The sequence below is a fragment of the Filobasidium floriforme genome (assembly GCF_021052385.1).
Source record: "Filobasidium floriforme strain CBS 6241 chromosome Unknown HD553scaffold_8, whole genome shotgun sequence".
NCBI classification, from domain to species: domain Eukaryota; kingdom Fungi; phylum Basidiomycota; class Tremellomycetes; order Filobasidiales; family Filobasidiaceae; genus Filobasidium; species Filobasidium floriforme.
Window position 1 is genome coordinate 40,771 of NW_025763629.1, and position 15,839 is coordinate 56,609.

Sequence of the window (15,839 nt, forward strand, 5' to 3'; positions counted from 1 at the left end):
TTGCAAGAAGCCCAGTCTCTATGGTGTTGTACAAGTATATCCCGCCTATGACCTGTGATAGATTTCGTGCCCCTCTGTTGTCGCTGTCTATCGGGGCAGTCTCGAGTCCTGTATCAGAAGGCTCTGTACGTCGACACGGAGATTTTGAGCCGGCAGGAAACTGTTCCAATAATCTACTACCTGCCAGCCGCTCATCGCGCGGAGTGTTGCGTCATGTACGTCCCCGTCGACATCTTCCTCGTCAGGGAGGATGGGCCTCGTCGGTGGCCAAACCACAAACCTCTCCAGCTTGGGCAGTATGCGCCGCCAATCCGACTTCTGCAAGACCTCGGTGCTGCATTGGACTGTCCTGCGTGTGGTGAGACACCATGAGGCTGGTTCCGGCTGATGTTCTGGGAATGCCCATGCTGTAACATCAAATCAGCTAAGAACGGCTAAAGCCCACAATGACGCAAGCCCTGCTCACATCCTTCCAAGGAGCTGCAACCCATTCGGATAGTACGAAGTCGGGGATGCGCCCAAGCTGGTCCCGCTTGCCCGACAAGACCAAACGAATAGCCATCATGCAGAGTCAACTCTTCCAGATTCGGACAGAGTGAGATCAAGCTTAATAACACCGGTGGCTCGTTCTTGGGGGGTCGTGCGTGGATGAACTTATTGGCGAGCGTCTCCTCCGTCCACGAATATTTCAGCTCGAGATAATTCAGCTTGGACCCATGTTGCGTCAGGAAAAGGCGGAGCGAGTTACGATCCCAGCTTGATACCTGAAGGTGGCGTAAGCTGGGAAGCTCGCACTGGACCAACAGGTCAAATAGCACGTTGTGGTTTTCCACCATGGGCGTGTAAAGGCTGCGCAGTTTCGGAAACAGGCGTTTTTGTGACTTCGACAATAATCCTTCGACTATCGCTGCACATGACGGTGCATGACTAGGTAGTGAGGTTGGACCGGTCGTCAAGCACTCAATGTTGTCGAGTGCCCCAAAGAAGGGCAAGACGTCTGCGCCGAAGGAGAATCCGGTGGCAAACCCGTGTAAAACCTTAAGGCTATTTACGTGATTTTCGAAGAGGGTCTGTAACACCGCTTGCGGGAGGACTGATAGATGAGCGGCCTTGCATACGAAGGATGTTAGACCGCGTGCAAGCTGTAGCAGGTAGGAGACGTCGCTGATCATGAGACCTTTCTCGAGTTCAGGCACCGCGGAAAAACGGTATCCGATCGAGATAGCTCGTGTATCCTGGCGAATCCGTTCCGCCAAAGGTATCCCAACCTTGCCTCGAGTCAAATCGACCAACTTTCTGGCCTTGGAAGCCGAACTAAAATGGACGTTCTCGTACAAGAGCTTGTTTGCATATGGCTAAGTTTCACGGCAGCCTGCTTCAGTTACGGCTTGTGTGATTGCCCACAGCGTAGTTATTTCAGATAGACCGACCTCTGTAGCCTTGCATATCTGAGCGACTTTAGCTAATTCTGAAGTCCTGTTGGACCAGCTTTCCGAGTTGCCGCTTGGCAGTCGCGCCACCTCGTCGATAATAAGGCTCCAGATGTCGACCGGGATTTCTATCATGTGGGTGCTGCACTTTTATCGGTGATAGACACTGCATGTGCTGTTTCCCTGCCATGCTTCGCACGTTTAATGTCACCGTACCGGATATATGGCATAGCCGCCAGACTCAAACTTTCCCATTCCTTTGTTACGGAGAGGACTGGCGAGACGCTGTTTCGTGAAAGGGAAAGACAAATCAAAGGCACATACACCGTCCGCACACTTGAAACAAGGTTCATCGCTCTGGCTTGTCACGTGAAACTTCTCATCAACCTCGGATTCGGTCAACCCCGAGCTTCTTGCTATTCGACGTTAACGTCACGAAATGCCATGCAAGAGCTCATCAATCTTACATTTTGCACAACCTCCCGTTGAGCGGTCACTGGATCAGTGGATTCTGCATTGGGATAGCTCGCGTCATAGAAACCAAGAGAGCGACGTTATCCTGATACCGTCATGGGCTTCATAGGCGATCTCGCAGCCGTCGGAATGGCTGTAGGGTAAGCTACCAGAACGCTTGAGAGGCAGTAAAGAAGCTAATCCTGCAATTCGTTAGCCCACCTCTGATCTATGTAGATCAGGTCCGGAAGATTCTGAAAGCCAGGTGGGTCCTGTCACCGCGAGCTGTGGCGTTTCGTATCCTGACCTGATCGATCTGTCGTGATGTCAGGGACTCTTCTGGCTTTTCAATCGGTCAGCTCAAGAACAGACTCACACACCTGAGTATTATGATCTAACCCTATTTCGATCCGCTGCAGACATCTGTGCCGTTGTGATCATTGCCAACATTACGAGATGCTTCTTTTATCTCGGACATCGATTTGAGACTTGTCAGTACTCTCGTTGGGATGTCTGCTGCTTGGCAGCCCAAGACTGATCCATAGCACACATCCCAGCACTCATCGTGCAATCAATATTACTTATCACCTCTCAACTATTCCTGCTCTCACTGTGTATCCACAATCGGCCGACAAGATCTTCTCAAGAGCGAATAGACAATGAGCAACAATCTTTTGCCAGCAGGATGCTCAAGCAACGACCCTTCAACTTTTGGCAATGGGATAGGCTAGGAAGCTACCTAGAGTTTCTCGCCGGGTTCATCGTTGTTATGGTTATCATCCACTTCGCTCTCGGCTGGAGCTCTTCCGTCGTAGAGAGGTAAGTCTTTCGTGTGTTGACCTCAAGATTTCCTTTCTTACCCCTTTGCCGCAGTCTCGGATTGATCGCTTTGGGGCTCGAATCTACATTACCCATCCCGCAACTACTGTCCAACTATCGACGACGGTCTACCGAGGGTTTCAGTGATCTCGTTCTCGCAGGGTAAAGGAACCGCCGATGCCTTCATCTAGAATCCTCCTTCTGACACGCATCTTCATTGATCTTATAGATGGCTAGGAGGGGACATTTTTAAGACCGGGTTTTACCTTGCCAGGCACTCTCCCATGCAGTTCACAATATGCGGCGCCATCACTGTCTTGCTGGATCTATGTAAGTGGCCAAGTCTCGATTCTTGATGATCCCACTAACGATCTGTTTGTACGCCTCAACCAATTTCCAGGTGTACTTGCACAACGATTGATTTACCGGGATCGCGCTCCCCAGAATTTGCCCGAAGACGAACAGATTATAGGGGCTCCTATTGACCATGAGCATGAGCTTGCATTGCATTCCCCTTACGGGGATATGGACCCTGAAGACGATTCGAGGCAACGTACTTCATGATCTTCCCAGCCAAACTCTCAACACCTCATATTGTAACGACCGAATCAGTAACGATGACCTGATACGACCATACATGCGGATTAAAGCTGACAGCCATCAGCCTTGGTAGCGTTATCTGCGTTCTGTCACAATATCTTTATGTTCTGATAGCATTATTGTGCACTTTGCGAACTCGCATCAAAACCAAAATCTAACATTGGCAAAAAGCTGCGCCATCAACCAGGTTGTACGTACATCTTGGATTTTGCATGACCTCACACAATTCTCATTGGAGTCAGATGCACTTACGGTAAGGTGGACGTGTTCTCGCGGACTTGCTTCGGCTCAGTGACGTATCATATTCTATGAGGAATGCAAAGAAATGCTCTGAGTGCTACAACGAAAAAGAAGAATTACATATTATAAGGCATCTGCAGCGCGATCAATCTACGGGCATGTCGTCCAAACGTGTCGCGAGGGCCTGCCATAATCCTGCGACGCCCTTGTGCGCCCTCGTCTTCTCCTCGGCAAATTTCCGCCAGCCCAAAGTGGCCTGAGCTGCTTGCCGAGAATGCAGCACGATCGAGAGCTCGTGCCAAAGACATTGCTTGATGTGGACGCGACGGGTCATGAGCGCCTCTATGGCAGCATTGTCTTGTGCAATCGCGCTCGAGAGTTTCTCCTCCTCGACCTCCCAATTGACCTTGCGCTTATCACGCACGACGTCGAGCTTTTTCTGTTTGGCATCGACGGACTTGCGTAAGAAGTCCGAATTATCTTTCGAGAGACCTGTATAGAGCCGTAATCTCGTCAGAGTCGGTACGACCAGGTACACCGAATCTACTTACGGTCATGCCTCGACAGCAACTCCCGGAAAGCGGCGTAGAGGTCCCTCTGCGTTTTCAGCGACTCAATCGTACCCAACGTCAAGGCCATCGTCCGTCTCTCGGCATCCTCCGCCTCCCTTCCCCAAGCATCCCCGACGGCCGCAAGACCCCTCCCAACCCCTTTGCACAGGTCGCATCCAGCCCCTCCAATACCTCCAGGGTTCGCACTCGAATCTGCGTTACGCCAACAGGATTGCGGACAAGCTTCGCTCAACGTTGCCAGGGTCATGGCCATCCTCGACTGATCGGCCGAGTTGGCCTCGATCCTCCTGACGCTCTTTTCAGCCAAGACGACCAGTCGGGCGTGCGCGTCGAGCAGGGTAGGGAGTTGCTTCCTCATCGCATCGATCCTCTGTTCGACATCCTGGGGGATACTAGCCTCCGCATTCGGTCCTAACTTCTTTTGCGTGGACTCTTCGTCGAGGTTAACTTTCGAGCGTTTCCTCCATCCTTCAAAGTTCGGTTCGGCGAGAAAGACTCCGAGACAACCGTCTTCCTTCAAGATCGGATGGTTGACGACAAAGTTGATGAAGCGTTGCAGTCCCTTGCGACGTTGTTCCAAGAACGCTTGATCGGGACTCATCCGTTTGGGCGGAAGTGAGGGTAGTAAACGGAAGGGCTACGAAAGCCGGATAAGAGGTTTCAGCTCGCAGCCGAATGGGGTAATACACGTCGAATCATCCCCTCACATATCGTTTCGTTAGACAGTCGAGCAGCCAGACGAAATCCGAATACCTTCTCGTTACGGTCCCATGTGTCCGTTTCTACCCGACAGTTCACCGAAGTTCCAAATTTCAGTAACTTCGTGCTTGTCTTGAGTTCACACACGCCCTCCAAATCGACTCACATCACTCTCCAACCTGTATTTCTGCAAGAACCACCCCTCCTTGTCCGCCATCATGGTCACCTGGACCGTCTCTACGTCCTTCCACCAACCTCGAGTCGATTCAATCTGGCCCTGTTCATCAAATCCAGCCCCCGCTCCGCCTCCCGCGTCCTGGCTGAAGCCAACCTCGTACCCATTGCCATTCGTCTCGCTCTCGAGTACGTTCTCCATCGTCGCTGGTAAGCCAGCTTTCATCGGACCGACGTCCCAAGGGGAATGATTGTTCGCCGAGCTGGATGCCGGATCCTTGTACAAGTTGGACGTGGGTGTCGAAAGCGCTCCGAATCCGTTGGAAGATGTCTGCGAGTACGCCCGCACGGGGGTAGGATGTTGTAGAGGTCGAGCCGAGGTCGATGGGGTGCCCGTGATTCCTGAGGACATTCTCAACGAAGGGATAGGCATTTCAGCCGGTGACGTCTGGTTCAGCCGTTGTATCGAAACATCCTTGCCACCTTGGGCGAGCGCGACGAGCCCGAGGGCGGCGAAGAATTGTTCTTGATTGACCGATTGGGCTGTGGAGGGTAAGAGGAGGGTAATGATCCGTTCGTTGGTCGATGCGGGGAGACCCGAGGTGGAGAGCAGTCGGTTGAGGGCAGCGAGAGAGACGAGACCTGATCCGTCCGTATCTAGCGAGTCCCAGTACATGATGTATTGGCTGGGAAGGTTGGTCTCGGCTGCTCCAGTAAGGTTTCATCAAATGATCCGGGATGGGCAGTCAAGATCGCACAAGACTCACATAGCATATTCATCCCGCTGGCCAACACGGCAGGCTTATCCATCGTAGCATAGCCAGCCGCACCGCCGCCTGGCGAGATCATCCCCCCACCCGCAGCAAACCCGCTCGGCATCCTGTTCATCATGGCCTGTACGGGCCGCGCATACGACCCCAAATTGGGTGTCGAAGCGGTCATGCTGGGTAAGCTGTTGCCGCCATTGTTAGTGCCAACATTGGCCGCAGCCGGAGCTGGTGTAGCGCTAGGACTGGGTACGCCAGACCATGGGTCGACATCTGGCATGTATGAAGCGGTGGAAGAAGCGAGCGGATCAAAGTCGGACGAGGTGAACGTCGATTGGAACGCCGTCGGTCGATTCCGAGGTGCGTTACTGGGCGTCATAATTGAATTCAGACCACATACATAAGTCAGTCTGTCGCTCAAAGATAGCTCTATATGACCTTGATGGGCTGTGCTTGACTCACAACATGATGGATCGAGACCGGTATCGCTGTGCGAGCTTGATTGATGCAGAGGCGGTGAAGAGATGCGGGCAATGTCGGCTGCCAGGTTCCGTCTCGTACTCGACAGATCACCGATATCACCGCAGTTTAGACTCTCGATTCGATGCTACTTTGATATGGTCTGACCTGTCAGGCAAGGGACGACATCGATCACGCATGATCTCATGATCGCACGATGCACGATGAGGGTCGTTCGTTCGCCCTAAGCTGCTGCTGCGTCCATGACGATTGACTGGCCGAAGCCACGCGCTTACGTAATCAACTCTCTCGTCATTTTAGATTTGCTTCCGATGGATCCGGGAAGAGCTAGAAGTTCAAGCATCCGAGCGTGCTGTTCACAAACTGCTACTCGATACTCGGTACTCGTTCAGCAACCTTCTTTATATCGAACCTCAAAGAATCCGCCCGCATAAAAGCATACAGGAGTAGAATAACCCGAGATGATCCTGCGGACAACGATATTACCGAGGCTTCCGGCGGCTGGGAGATGGTCCAGGCGCTCGCTACATACCGTCGGAGACCAGCTTCGTAACGTCATGCGATCCGTGCCTCAGGTGAGTTTGGGTTCTATGCTGGTCATACTCCCTCCGAATTTCATGCTGATCTCTCCAATCCAACCTACAATTCGACGATTTCGCAGCCCGTAGCTATCGTCATAACTCGGCTAGAAGATGGGACGCACCACGGGGCCACCTTGTCGTCTTTTACCTCGATATCCCTCTCCCCACCGCTCGTCTCGTTTTCCTTGAGATTACCTTCGAGGTTAGCTACCGCCTTGCAATCCAATGGATCAGATACAATATCACAAAGCCCGGAGAAGGCTCTATCACGGACCCGTACCGGAGCATCATCAGTATCAGGCCAAACCAACCCTGGTCAGACGTTCACAGTCTCCCTCCTCTCCAAATCCAACGAACTTCTCGCCCACACCTTCTCACAAGCTCGGTCGGAACACGAGAATATGGTCCGGGATACTTCTCTGTGGGAGCCTTTTTCCGATAGTAGTCGGGAATCAGGATTGCCTGTAGTGAAAGGCGGATTGGGAGCATTGGAATGCCGGGTAGTAGGATGGTTACCGCTCAACGAGCTGGAATCTTCATTGGGCACACTGGATGGGATGAAGAATGGAGAAAGAGCAGTCTCCGGGCCAGCATCAAGGGCACCGCTCCTTGCCAAGGGAAATTCGAGCACAGTCAAAGACGGCGGAAATGAGGGGAGTACGGGGAGTATGCTCTTCCTGGCTCAGGTGGAACGTGTCACCCAACGGAAAAGGGATGGCGAACAAGAAGGAGAACTGGATATGAAGCCGCTCGTCTACGAGAATCAACGATATGTCACGACCACTACCGCAAAATGAAGGAACGGATCGGCACTCGCTCATATTAGCTCGATGAGCTTGCGGTCCGTCAATCCACGTCGAGTGGGTCGGTCTCGCTCGACCGCGCTTCGGGAGCCAGCTTCTATGGCTGGGCTGGAAGTCCGACAGCTCGACTCATCAGACAGTAGCCGTCACCGCAACTGTATACGGGACGAGCGAGGCCTGCTATCGGGGCACACAAAGGGCTACGGTATGAGGCCGGCCTTTACCGCCCCTCATACCATTTACGAACATCCAACGTCCATTTAATAATATACACCTTGTCATCATTTCACCGCAAGAAGGTGACAGGTTCACACAGGCATTATGTATTGTAACATATCTTTCTATACCTTTCTTGTCATTTCCTGCACGAACACTCTGCAAGTAACAGATATAGTCATATACCTCACATGAAATCGTCTCCATCCTCGTCCTCTTGCGCTGCCCGCTCTTCGAAAGCTTCTTCTGAGAAGAGACCCTCGAATCGTTTACCCTTCTTCTGTTCTTCCCATATCTTGCGCTGCGCGGCTGCTTCACGCTCCTACGGGAGGCCGCCGTCATATGTATAAATCCCGTTAGTGAATGGTCCTCGTCCGTTTCGCGCATGCTTACCTGCTCAATCGCCGCGGCCTTCTTGACTCTCCCTTCCGCCTTGAGCCGGGCTTGTCGTTCTGCCTCGTGGTCCACCTCTTTTTCGACCTTGGTCTTGTTCAATCGGTTGACGATGGCGTTTTCTCGAGCTGGCACATGGACTGTATGTCGGCGGAACAATAGTGATCAGCAAAAGACCTACTGTTACTATGGATATCGTATGCTGAAGTTTACCTCGTTTGACCTGCGGGTGAAGCGGGGTTTTCAGTCAGATTCGGCTGAGAAACATGTGCGACATCGACCTACCCGCTCATTACGATGGAAGGAGACCTGACCAACGGGCATATCACCGGTTTTCTGCAGCAAAAGCAAGCCTTATCAGGTCGATATCAGGGAAGATATGGTCGAGTCTACCGTACGTACCTTGAGGTTGCTCCAGGGTGTATATATCACCTGTCGCGAACCAGATATCACCTTCAGTACCGGTTCAATGATTCTCCAGGAAGAGAAGGACTGACCGTGATATTGTTCTTCTTGTTCCCTGTGAGTAACTTCATGAGCGGTCATTCGCCCTAAACACAATGACCAAATTCTCACTCACCCTCTATACTGTTCGCTTTGACAAGTTGAGCCAGATCCATCACGAGCGCCGGCGGTAGATTCTGCCAATCACCATAAGGTAGATCGGGAGGTAGCCGAAGATATACATGCGCCGAAGAGAGTTTGCTAAACGACGTAGCTGGAGATGATTAGTATAACAGAAGGTCCTCATGTACACTCGTATTCCGCTTACTCTACGTGAAACCAGACGTCTGTCGCGAAGGCGGAGAGTCGACTATCAGCGACCCCAAAGACAAGAAGATGGTATGTCGTGTTCAGATACCTGTCTCGAGGCCGTATTTGATCAGGTCTTCATCTGAAAGTGAAGAAATACCGAATTATCAGCAAGCCCCGCCTTTGTTTACGATGTGGGAGGATGCACTCACTTTCGACCTTGTCTTTTCCCCTATCATCCGAAGCATTGTTTCGTCAGCAAGTATTCTACAATATCGGCAGGCCCGAGAAAGCTCAATCTGTATGCCCACATGTAGATGGTAGCTGGAGGAGACACGGCTGCAGGAGGAGTTTCTGGTTCAGCATCGTGTTGAACACTTGTCCCGAAGTGTAACAACGATTACCATTCGAGGTGTAAAAGAGGACCATGTCAGATTCGCAAGCGGCAAGCGGTAACTATTCTTGGATATTCAAAATCGTGAAGTCTAGTGGGGAGATAGGTGCAGATGCAAGACGTGTTTCCAAGGTAAAGGTGTTGTCAAGATATAACTAAAGAAAGATGCCAGACCTGCGCAAGCCCAGGTCGCTAGATCTAATCTCAACGGAACGGCCGACCGACGGACATCTTCAGTTGTTGTAGATGTCCGTATGATGACGATCACGCCGCCCGCCCGCCTCAACCCCGCCGAGCATGCGCGATGAGGTATGAAGTGAAGCTCAAACGACCATCAAGTTATAGGTTGTCCGTTTGTACACCTTCACCTGTACCAGGACAAACGACGGAATCGGAATTGGAAGGGATCACAATTGAGATAGTATCCTAATACAAGTCGCGGTGTAACGAGACTGGCTCCGGTTTAACGACGGGACGACGCATCGGATTACCAACGAGATAGAAACTCGCTTTGAAAAGTTACGATCAGAAACGAATTTGGCAGCCGGAGCTGCGAGAGGGATCATGGCAGACTATAACGGTAAGCTTGGAAAACTAATCTGGAATCCTTCGCAGACCTGATGCTAAGCCATGAATGAATAACCAATCAGACGACAGCGAGGTCTGTCGAGTATGCAGAACTGAAGCCGAGCCGGACAATCCTCTGTATCACCCATGCAAGTGTTCCGGGTCCATTCGATATGTGCACTCTGAATGGTCAGTATAGCTTCTTTTATCTCATACTTGGATTTTTGGCTTACACAAGTCTCCCCATAGTCTGGTACAGTGGCTCGGTCACTCGCACAAAAAGACTTGCGAGCTCTGTGGCCATGCGTTCTCCTTCAAGAAAGGTCTGTCACTCCGCTATGGTACTCCTTTCAACCACCGGAGCTAACCTTGTTTCCTCATTAGTCTACCCGGCCGATATGCCTCCATCACTGCCGCTTCCGACTCTTGTTCTCCAATTTCTCAAGGACGGGTTACGGGTGATAGCATATGGAGGTTGGGCGATCCTCGTGGCTTTCGTATGGCTAGTATTCTTGCCATTGATCATAAAGGGAGTTTGGGGGGGACTATTTTCAGGAGGGGATTCGATGTGAGTGAATGATCGTCTGTCCTGATCTAAGCACTTGCATGCTAAATCCCTGACATCCGATTACAGGGTTGGGAAGATGGTTGGCGGTCAGACCAATTCAACCAAAATTCCGGCATTCAACCGTACAGAGACGGCTGAAGATCTAAAAGACATTTCCGCATGGCTGGCTACTGCCAACATTGATGCGGACGATATCGCCGCCGAGGTAGCAGAGAGGATGTCCAAGACGGAACGCGTGCCAAGAAGCAGAGTCGGCTGGGGGGACGGTGTTTGGGCTGTGCGCACGATATTCTACAACGACCCGAAGGTGAGGTCACTCATGTTCAAGACGATGAGATACCAAATTCGGAACTACATGTAAGCGATTTGCAGGTCATCCCCTATCGACTGCTTCCAGAACTGACGACTTGTTTGCGTAGTCGAGACACCTTGTTGTCCAACGTATTCCAAGGACAGATCCTCGCCGTCGTCATCGTCCTGACCTTTCTCGGGATCTTTCTCGTTCGGGAGTGGGTCATCCAGAACGGACCTATCGACAACCCAGCGGCAGACGCGCCAGAAATGGGAGGACCGGTTCGTCCGGAAGATTTTCTACCACAGATGGCTGTTCGGTGGCGACTTCGTCCACAGCCACGGACCGACATGGATCCAATCGACGAAGCTGACCAGGCTGAGCATGCTGAACTCAACCAGTTGGAGGCCCGAGTCGACGAGCTCATGGCGGCGGTTGAGCGACGGGTGGCCGAGCGACGGGCTGGGCCTGATGGAGGGAACAATACGCCTCTGGAGCCTCCTGTCGTCGATCAGGAGGATGACGATGAGTGGGAGGACGAGTCTGACGACGACGCAAGCGTGACTGCCATGATGGAGAGGGACCAAGGAGCGGCTTTCCCTCGAACCCAGGATTACGACGATGAAGCACAGGTTGACGATGTCTTCCCGATGGACGTAGATCAGCCGGATTCTCCCAATCTGGATACCATGAGGGAAGCGAGGAACCGTTATTTCGCAGTGGCAGATCATAACCGACATTTTGCGGATCAGGCGCCTGAGGCTCCAGAGGCATCGTCCGCGAGAAGTGTAACAGTCGAGTCCCGGCCCCGGTCCACATATCAGTCGGACTTCACGTTCGACTTCAACGTCGATGACGTCAATAGAGTTGGATCTGCCAGCTTTGGTGAACAGCAAGCTAGTGGCGGCGATACGGCGCTCGCCATGCCACGGGTGCCTCAGTGGCGCCCGGATGATACCAATGGAGATTTGCCGGCAGGTTTCAATCAGCAGTACAATCGAGTTCTCGATCCGAGGCCGAGACCGCCGCCTCAAAGACCACCCTGGCTGGAACCTGTTCATCCGTTCGTGGGGCAAGATCTACCAGCGGGGGTGCAGCAGCCGATCTTCCCTCCGGAATTGCGTAACAGGGCAGGTGACCCAGCGGCGCCAGATGCCCCACCACGAGGAGGACAGCGTCTGAGGCAGGCTGGACGTCGCGAACGAGTTCGGAGGGTGGTACGAGAACAAGATGAAGTCGTTCAGGGAGTTGAGGAGCGATGGAACGATTTCGAGGGCGACGTCGATGGGGAAGGAGAAGGAGATGGCTTCATTCTCGAAGGTGATATCGACGGCGCAATGGAAGGTGAGAACAGGTCGACGATCTGGAGGTTTTAGGTATGAAAACTAACCGGGATGCGACCCACCGCATTAGTGGTGGGACTGCGTGGACCTCCCGTCGTACTCCTTCAGAACACCTTTATAGTAGTCCTGGTTCTTACAGCAGCGTTGACGGTCTTTGTGCACGTACCATACGTCCTGGGCCGAATACATCTGGTTGTACGTTCTTGTCTTCCAGTCCAAGGGACCTTCACGCACGATTGAGGCTGATGGTTTGACAAACCCAGGGCGACATCAGCATGTTCGATCTGCCAGCTCGGGGACTCTTCGCAGTCGCCAAAATCATCACTGTGGCAACCGACTTGATGATCACCGGATTGGCGAAGATCTTGGATTACATGCTTATTCACCCGCTCGGCGTGATCCTTGGGCTGTCCCCGAAGCAGGCTGTGAATCTCGGCGTCCCCTCCGGGAGCAGCAAGTCAGCGGGACCTCTCGTCACCTTCTTCGGTCTTCTGAAAAAGGCTTTGAGTTTCGTACAGAACGTTTCTCCAGCTTTCATTGGAAACAGGATCGCTCAGATGATGGACCTTACGGAGCGAGGCTTTGCGTCACTAGGCACCAATTATCTGCACTACCAGCAGGTCACGAGGGAATTGGCTCGAGGAAACAGCTCGACGTCCAGGCTGATGTGCATTGCGATGGGATACTTTGATGCCTTTTGTACCGTGGCTTTTCTGTCCGGTTTGGGAGAGCCGGTTCTGGGCCGCTTTGGGAAAGCAATCTCCGAGACTGCTATTTCGCACGGTACTGTACTCAAAGTAAGCATGCGGTGTTCGTGACCGTGTGGCCCGGAGAGGCCGATTGACGCTGATATTGCGCGTACAGCTCGGTTTCTTCATGCTCATTGAATTGGCATTTTTCCCAATGTCGATGGGTTACATTGTCGACCTCTGCGCATTGCCGCTGTTTCCGGCCGGTACCTTGTCTGCAAGATTGGCCGTACAACAAAGACATCCTCTCTTGAGCTTCTTTGCCCATTGGCTCTGCGGGACTCTCTTCATGTATGTCGACCGGGACCCGCAGTGGCACGTTCGGTCTCCAGCGCTGAACCGTACGACAAAACAGGTTTGCCTTCGCAAAATTCCTTTCGATGTGCCGCGCGGTCTGTCGACGAGGTGCCATGTACATGATTCGTGACCCTCAGGATCCCAACTTCAGCCCTGTGAGTCTAACGGGTCCGGTGTGAGAAAGATTTTCTCGGAATGATCTCACCGTTCAAACTGTAGGTCCGCGACATCTTGGACAAGTCGACCCTTTTGCAGCTGCAGAAGCTGTTGATCAGCGCTTTTATGTACATTGCTGTGCTGGTCGGTCCCATAGGTGGTCTATTCATGGCCATTCGATGTTTACCATCCAGTATACAATTGCTGCCTCTGCGTTGGTACTACAAGTAGGTCGCCTTCGCGAGACGACTTTTCGGACGTTCACTGACGCTCAATCCTGACTTCAGGGAGACGACCTCGACGGTACCGGTCGACTTCATCCTCGTGTTGTTCTTTGTACCTGCGCAATGGCGTCAACTGCGCCCCGCCGCAGGTCTGCGCTACCTTCTCCGCAACAACTGGCGTACCTTGGCCAGGATGCTCCGCCTTAGCTCGTACTTCTACGGCGTACGGTATAAGGAACAGGAGGTCGAAGGTCCGATCGAGCGCAAGCTCCTTGCCCTTCACAAGAAGTGGATCACGCTGAAACGGGCGGTAACGAGAAGCTCGGCGCCCCTGCCGAAGTATGAAGGCATGCAGATGCGCGTCCCCTATGCGGACTCCGTCGCGCTCGTCAAACCTCGGCGCAACGTCTTTGTCGAGGTTGACGATTCTGGCGTACCGGTCACGGACGAGGGCAAGATCACCGCCGTGTTGCAAGACCGTGTGGGCCGCAAAGCCCATCGACGCGTCAAGGAGGATTATACCCAGGTCTATATGCCCGGGCTCTATCCTCAGCGGTTCTGGATCTTTGGGATGGCCCTCTGGGTTTCGATCGCATGGACGTGTGCGCTGGCCTTTTTCGTCCCGATTGTGGTGGGAAGAGGGGCGACGGCATTGTGGTTTGGCTATCAAGTGCACGATGGATACAGCTTTGTGAGTATAGCCGAGAGGGTGGTGGCGGGGACACGACGCTGATGGTCCACCTGTCTTTTTACAGTTTGTCGGTCTTACAATCTTGGAGACCGGGATCCAGAATATCATAGCTCTGCGTCAAGAACTCCTCGGCCGCAGATCCATTAAGTCCGGCACGCACGCGACCATGGCACAGGTACGAGCCCGGGTCGCAGAGGCCGAACGGGTCCTCAACGGGTCCGAATGGACCGTCCGCAAATTCGTTCGAATGGTCTCCATTTATACCTCATGCTTCGTCGCGCTTCCCTTTGTTGTGGGGTTGTCCTCGGAGCTGTACGTCTTGTTTCCCCTGAAGTATGGCGTTTCGGACATGACGCCCGTCTTTTACGCCTCGGAAGCTTGGTACGTTTGGTCACAGACTCGGATCCCACCACCCGGGCGTTACTGACCACCTTGATCTCCCGCAGGGCTTTCGGGTTCCTCGTCTCCTCGATCGTCTACTACCGCCCGGCTCTCCGAAAACGGTTCATCATCTTCCTTGCGACCGCTTATGGCGAAGCCGACCTGGCCAGGGAAGATTCCGTCGCCTGGTGCGAAAGGGCGCATCAAGGAGAGTATGGGCTCAAGCCCGCCGGGTTGCTCATCGTCAAGTGGGCTGCGGTCGCGTTGCTCGGACCGGCGTTGGTGGCATTGGTCGGGTCGGTCGGGTTGGGGCTAGACGAGAGGCAAGGGTCGCTCCTGTGTAAGTCCCCGTCATGGCATCTTCCCGCACGTACAAACGTCTGGACCTCGTGCTGACGCCTTTTGATTTCGTTCGCACCTATAGTCCGCTTCATCTACCCCACCATTCTCACACTCTACCTCGTCAGGACTTGTTCTTACCTCGCCGTCCTTTTCCTCAAGAAATGGAGCGTGCGAGCGTTGGAATCCGTCTACCTGGTGGAGAAGCGGGTGATGAACATGGAAGCAGCCGAAAAGGCCGGTGGGGTCGAGATGGCCGTCAGGGAGGACGGCGTGAGGGCGGCGGATGTAGCTGCAGAGCATGGTCATCAGCTTTAGCGACGCCCCCGAATGAGCCTTAGAAGTGACGGCGACAAGCAGGCAGGCGGATGATCGTCTTGAACAAACGGTCAAGTCGGGAAACGTAGACGACGCGGGATTTACGTCTTATTTTACGATGAACGAACTACGAACGAATATTGTTAGCATATGAGCCCATCAGCATGTCATTTCTCCTTTTACTGAGAGCTTTCAGCTTGCCTCGTCAAGCCATAGTTGATGCGCTCGAGCTGAAACCGATGCTGACATTTCCGAACGTGTCTCCCTTCCGGTCTGGTTGCTGGTTGGTCGCTAGCGCTGGTGATTTGAGCCGGTTCCTAAAAAGTGTGGAAGTAAACTCTAAAAGGTTCGGCCACGCGGGGAATCGGGACAAGGGAAGGGGGAGAAGGGTGTGCTGTATTTTGCAACCGGGCGACGGCGGGCACGGGAGCGGGAGAGGCAGGCAGCGCGTTTCTTTTACTAGCGAGGAGGGTGGTGGGTGTTGATAGAGAGGTCGTTGGGGGGTGGAGTCGTGGTCGACACTACTGCTCTTTTTCCGTC

At 53.1% G+C, this 15,839-nt stretch overlaps 6 protein-coding genes across 6 annotated transcripts; 3 read left to right on the top strand and 3 right to left on the bottom strand.

The window, feature by feature from the left end:
• Window positions 1-14: 14 nt before the first annotated feature.
• On the bottom strand, window positions 15-1,136 carry HD553DRAFT_309260 (uncharacterized protein). Its single transcript, XM_046179663.1, has 2 exons — window positions 467-1,136; window positions 15-407 (listed from the first exon to the last, which is right to left on the bottom strand). The coding sequence occupies exons 1-2, from the start codon at window positions 834-836 to the stop codon at window positions 88-90; spliced, it is 690 nt and encodes a 229-aa protein (XP_046037299.1). The 5' UTR covers window positions 837-1,136; the 3' UTR covers window positions 15-87.
• A 761-nt stretch (window positions 1,137-1,897) lies between these two features.
• HD553DRAFT_309263 (uncharacterized protein) lies at window positions 1,898-3,433 on the top strand. The gene is made up of 8 exons (XM_046179664.1): window positions 1,898-2,044; window positions 2,101-2,148; window positions 2,215-2,237; window positions 2,303-2,374; window positions 2,441-2,702; window positions 2,757-2,864; window positions 2,932-3,032; window positions 3,103-3,433. The coding sequence occupies exons 1-8, from the start codon at window positions 2,001-2,003 to the stop codon at window positions 3,264-3,266; spliced, it is 822 nt and encodes a 273-aa protein (XP_046037300.1). The 5' UTR covers window positions 1,898-2,000; the 3' UTR covers window positions 3,267-3,433.
• A 157-nt stretch (window positions 3,434-3,590) lies between these two features.
• Window positions 3,591-6,387, bottom strand: HD553DRAFT_283125 (protein-vacuolar targeting-related protein). Its single transcript, XM_046178173.1, has 6 exons — window positions 6,217-6,387; window positions 5,755-6,122; window positions 4,980-5,692; window positions 4,822-4,896; window positions 4,094-4,751; window positions 3,591-4,034 (listed from the first exon to the last, which is right to left on the bottom strand). Exons 1-6 carry the CDS (start codon window positions 6,219-6,221, stop codon window positions 3,688-3,690), a joined length of 2,166 nt encoding a protein of 721 aa, XP_046037301.1. The 5' UTR covers window positions 6,222-6,387; the 3' UTR covers window positions 3,591-3,687.
• A 308-nt stretch (window positions 6,388-6,695) lies between these two features.
• On the top strand, window positions 6,696-7,612 carry HD553DRAFT_323289 (flavin reductase like domain-containing protein; the record flags this gene model as incomplete). Its single annotated transcript, XM_046181378.1, has 2 exons — window positions 6,696-6,809; window positions 6,896-7,612. The coding sequence occupies 2 exons, from the start codon at window positions 6,696-6,698 to the stop codon at window positions 7,610-7,612; spliced, it is 831 nt and encodes a 276-aa protein (XP_046037302.1).
• A 204-nt stretch (window positions 7,613-7,816) lies between these two features.
• On the bottom strand, window positions 7,817-9,537 carry HD553DRAFT_212570 (cytoplasm protein). Its single transcript, XM_046177177.1, has 12 exons — window positions 9,385-9,537; window positions 9,292-9,319; window positions 9,193-9,212; window positions 9,090-9,122; window positions 9,000-9,018; window positions 8,808-8,932; window positions 8,725-8,747; window positions 8,630-8,659; window positions 8,513-8,563; window positions 8,441-8,450; window positions 8,228-8,367; window positions 7,817-8,156 (listed from the first exon to the last, which is right to left on the bottom strand). The coding sequence occupies exons 1-12, from the start codon at window positions 9,407-9,409 to the stop codon at window positions 8,022-8,024; spliced, it is 639 nt and encodes a 212-aa protein (XP_046037303.1). The 5' UTR covers window positions 9,410-9,537; the 3' UTR covers window positions 7,817-8,021.
• Window positions 9,538-9,750: 213 nt separating this feature from the next.
• Window positions 9,751-15,546, top strand: HD553DRAFT_309270 (uncharacterized protein). The gene is made up of 15 exons (XM_046179665.1): window positions 9,751-9,954; window positions 10,025-10,130; window positions 10,191-10,264; window positions 10,326-10,509; window positions 10,576-10,866; window positions 10,929-12,145; window positions 12,215-12,339; window positions 12,408-12,941; window positions 13,009-13,184; window positions 13,249-13,345; window positions 13,410-13,573; window positions 13,634-14,261; window positions 14,326-14,642; window positions 14,708-14,982; window positions 15,067-15,546. Exons 1-15 carry the CDS (start codon window positions 9,939-9,941, stop codon window positions 15,297-15,299), a joined length of 4,437 nt encoding a protein of 1,478 aa, XP_046037304.1. The 5' UTR covers window positions 9,751-9,938; the 3' UTR covers window positions 15,300-15,546.
• Window positions 15,547-15,839: the final 293 nt, after the last annotated feature.

Bases quoted from the DNA above. Each gene is read 5' to 3' on its own strand.
- HD553DRAFT_309263 (XM_046179664.1), top strand. From the start codon at position 2,001: ATGGGCTTCATAGGCGATCTCGCAGCCGTCGGAATGGCTGTAGG. The intron at 2,238-2,302 runs GTCAGCTCAAGA...GATCCGCTGCAG, and splicing joins CTCTTCTGGCTTTTCAATCG to ACATCTGTGCCGTTGTGATC. The intron at 2,703-2,756 runs GTAAGTCTTTCG...CCTTTGCCGCAG, and splicing joins AGCTCTTCCGTCGTAGAGAG to TCTCGGATTGATCGCTTTGG.
- HD553DRAFT_309270 (XM_046179665.1), top strand. The intron at 10,265-10,325 runs GTCTGTCACTCC...TTTCCTCATTAG, and splicing joins TGCGTTCTCCTTCAAGAAAG to TCTACCCGGCCGATATGCCT. The intron at 10,867-10,928 runs GTAAGCGATTTG...TTGTTTGCGTAG, and splicing joins TACCAAATTCGGAACTACAT to TCGAGACACCTTGTTGTCCA.
- HD553DRAFT_309260 (XM_046179663.1), bottom strand. From the start codon at position 836: ATGGTGGAAAACCACAACGTGCTATTTGACCTGTTGGTCCAGTGCGAG. The intron at 408-466 runs GTGAGCAGGGCT...TTGATGTTACAG, and splicing joins TTGCAGCTCCTTGGAAGGAT to CATGGGCATTCCCAGAACAT.
- HD553DRAFT_283125 (XM_046178173.1), bottom strand. The intron at 5,693-5,754 runs GTGAGTCTTGTG...TTACTGGAGCAG, and splicing joins CAGCGGGATGAATATGCTAT to CCGAGACCAACCTTCCCAGC. The intron at 4,897-4,979 runs GTGAGTCGATTT...ACTGTCGGGTAG, and splicing joins AATACAGGTTGGAGAGTGAT to AAACGGACACATGGGACCGT.
- HD553DRAFT_212570 (XM_046177177.1), bottom strand. From the start codon at position 9,409: ATGGTCCTCTTTTACACCTCGAATG. The intron at 8,660-8,724 runs GTCAGTCCTTCT...GGTTCGCGACAG, and splicing joins ACAAGAAGAACAATATCACG to GTGATATATACACCCTGGAG. The intron at 8,157-8,227 runs GTAAGCATGCGC...GGCCTCCCGTAG, and splicing joins AGGCCGCGGCGATTGAGCAG to GAGCGTGAAGCAGCCGCGCA.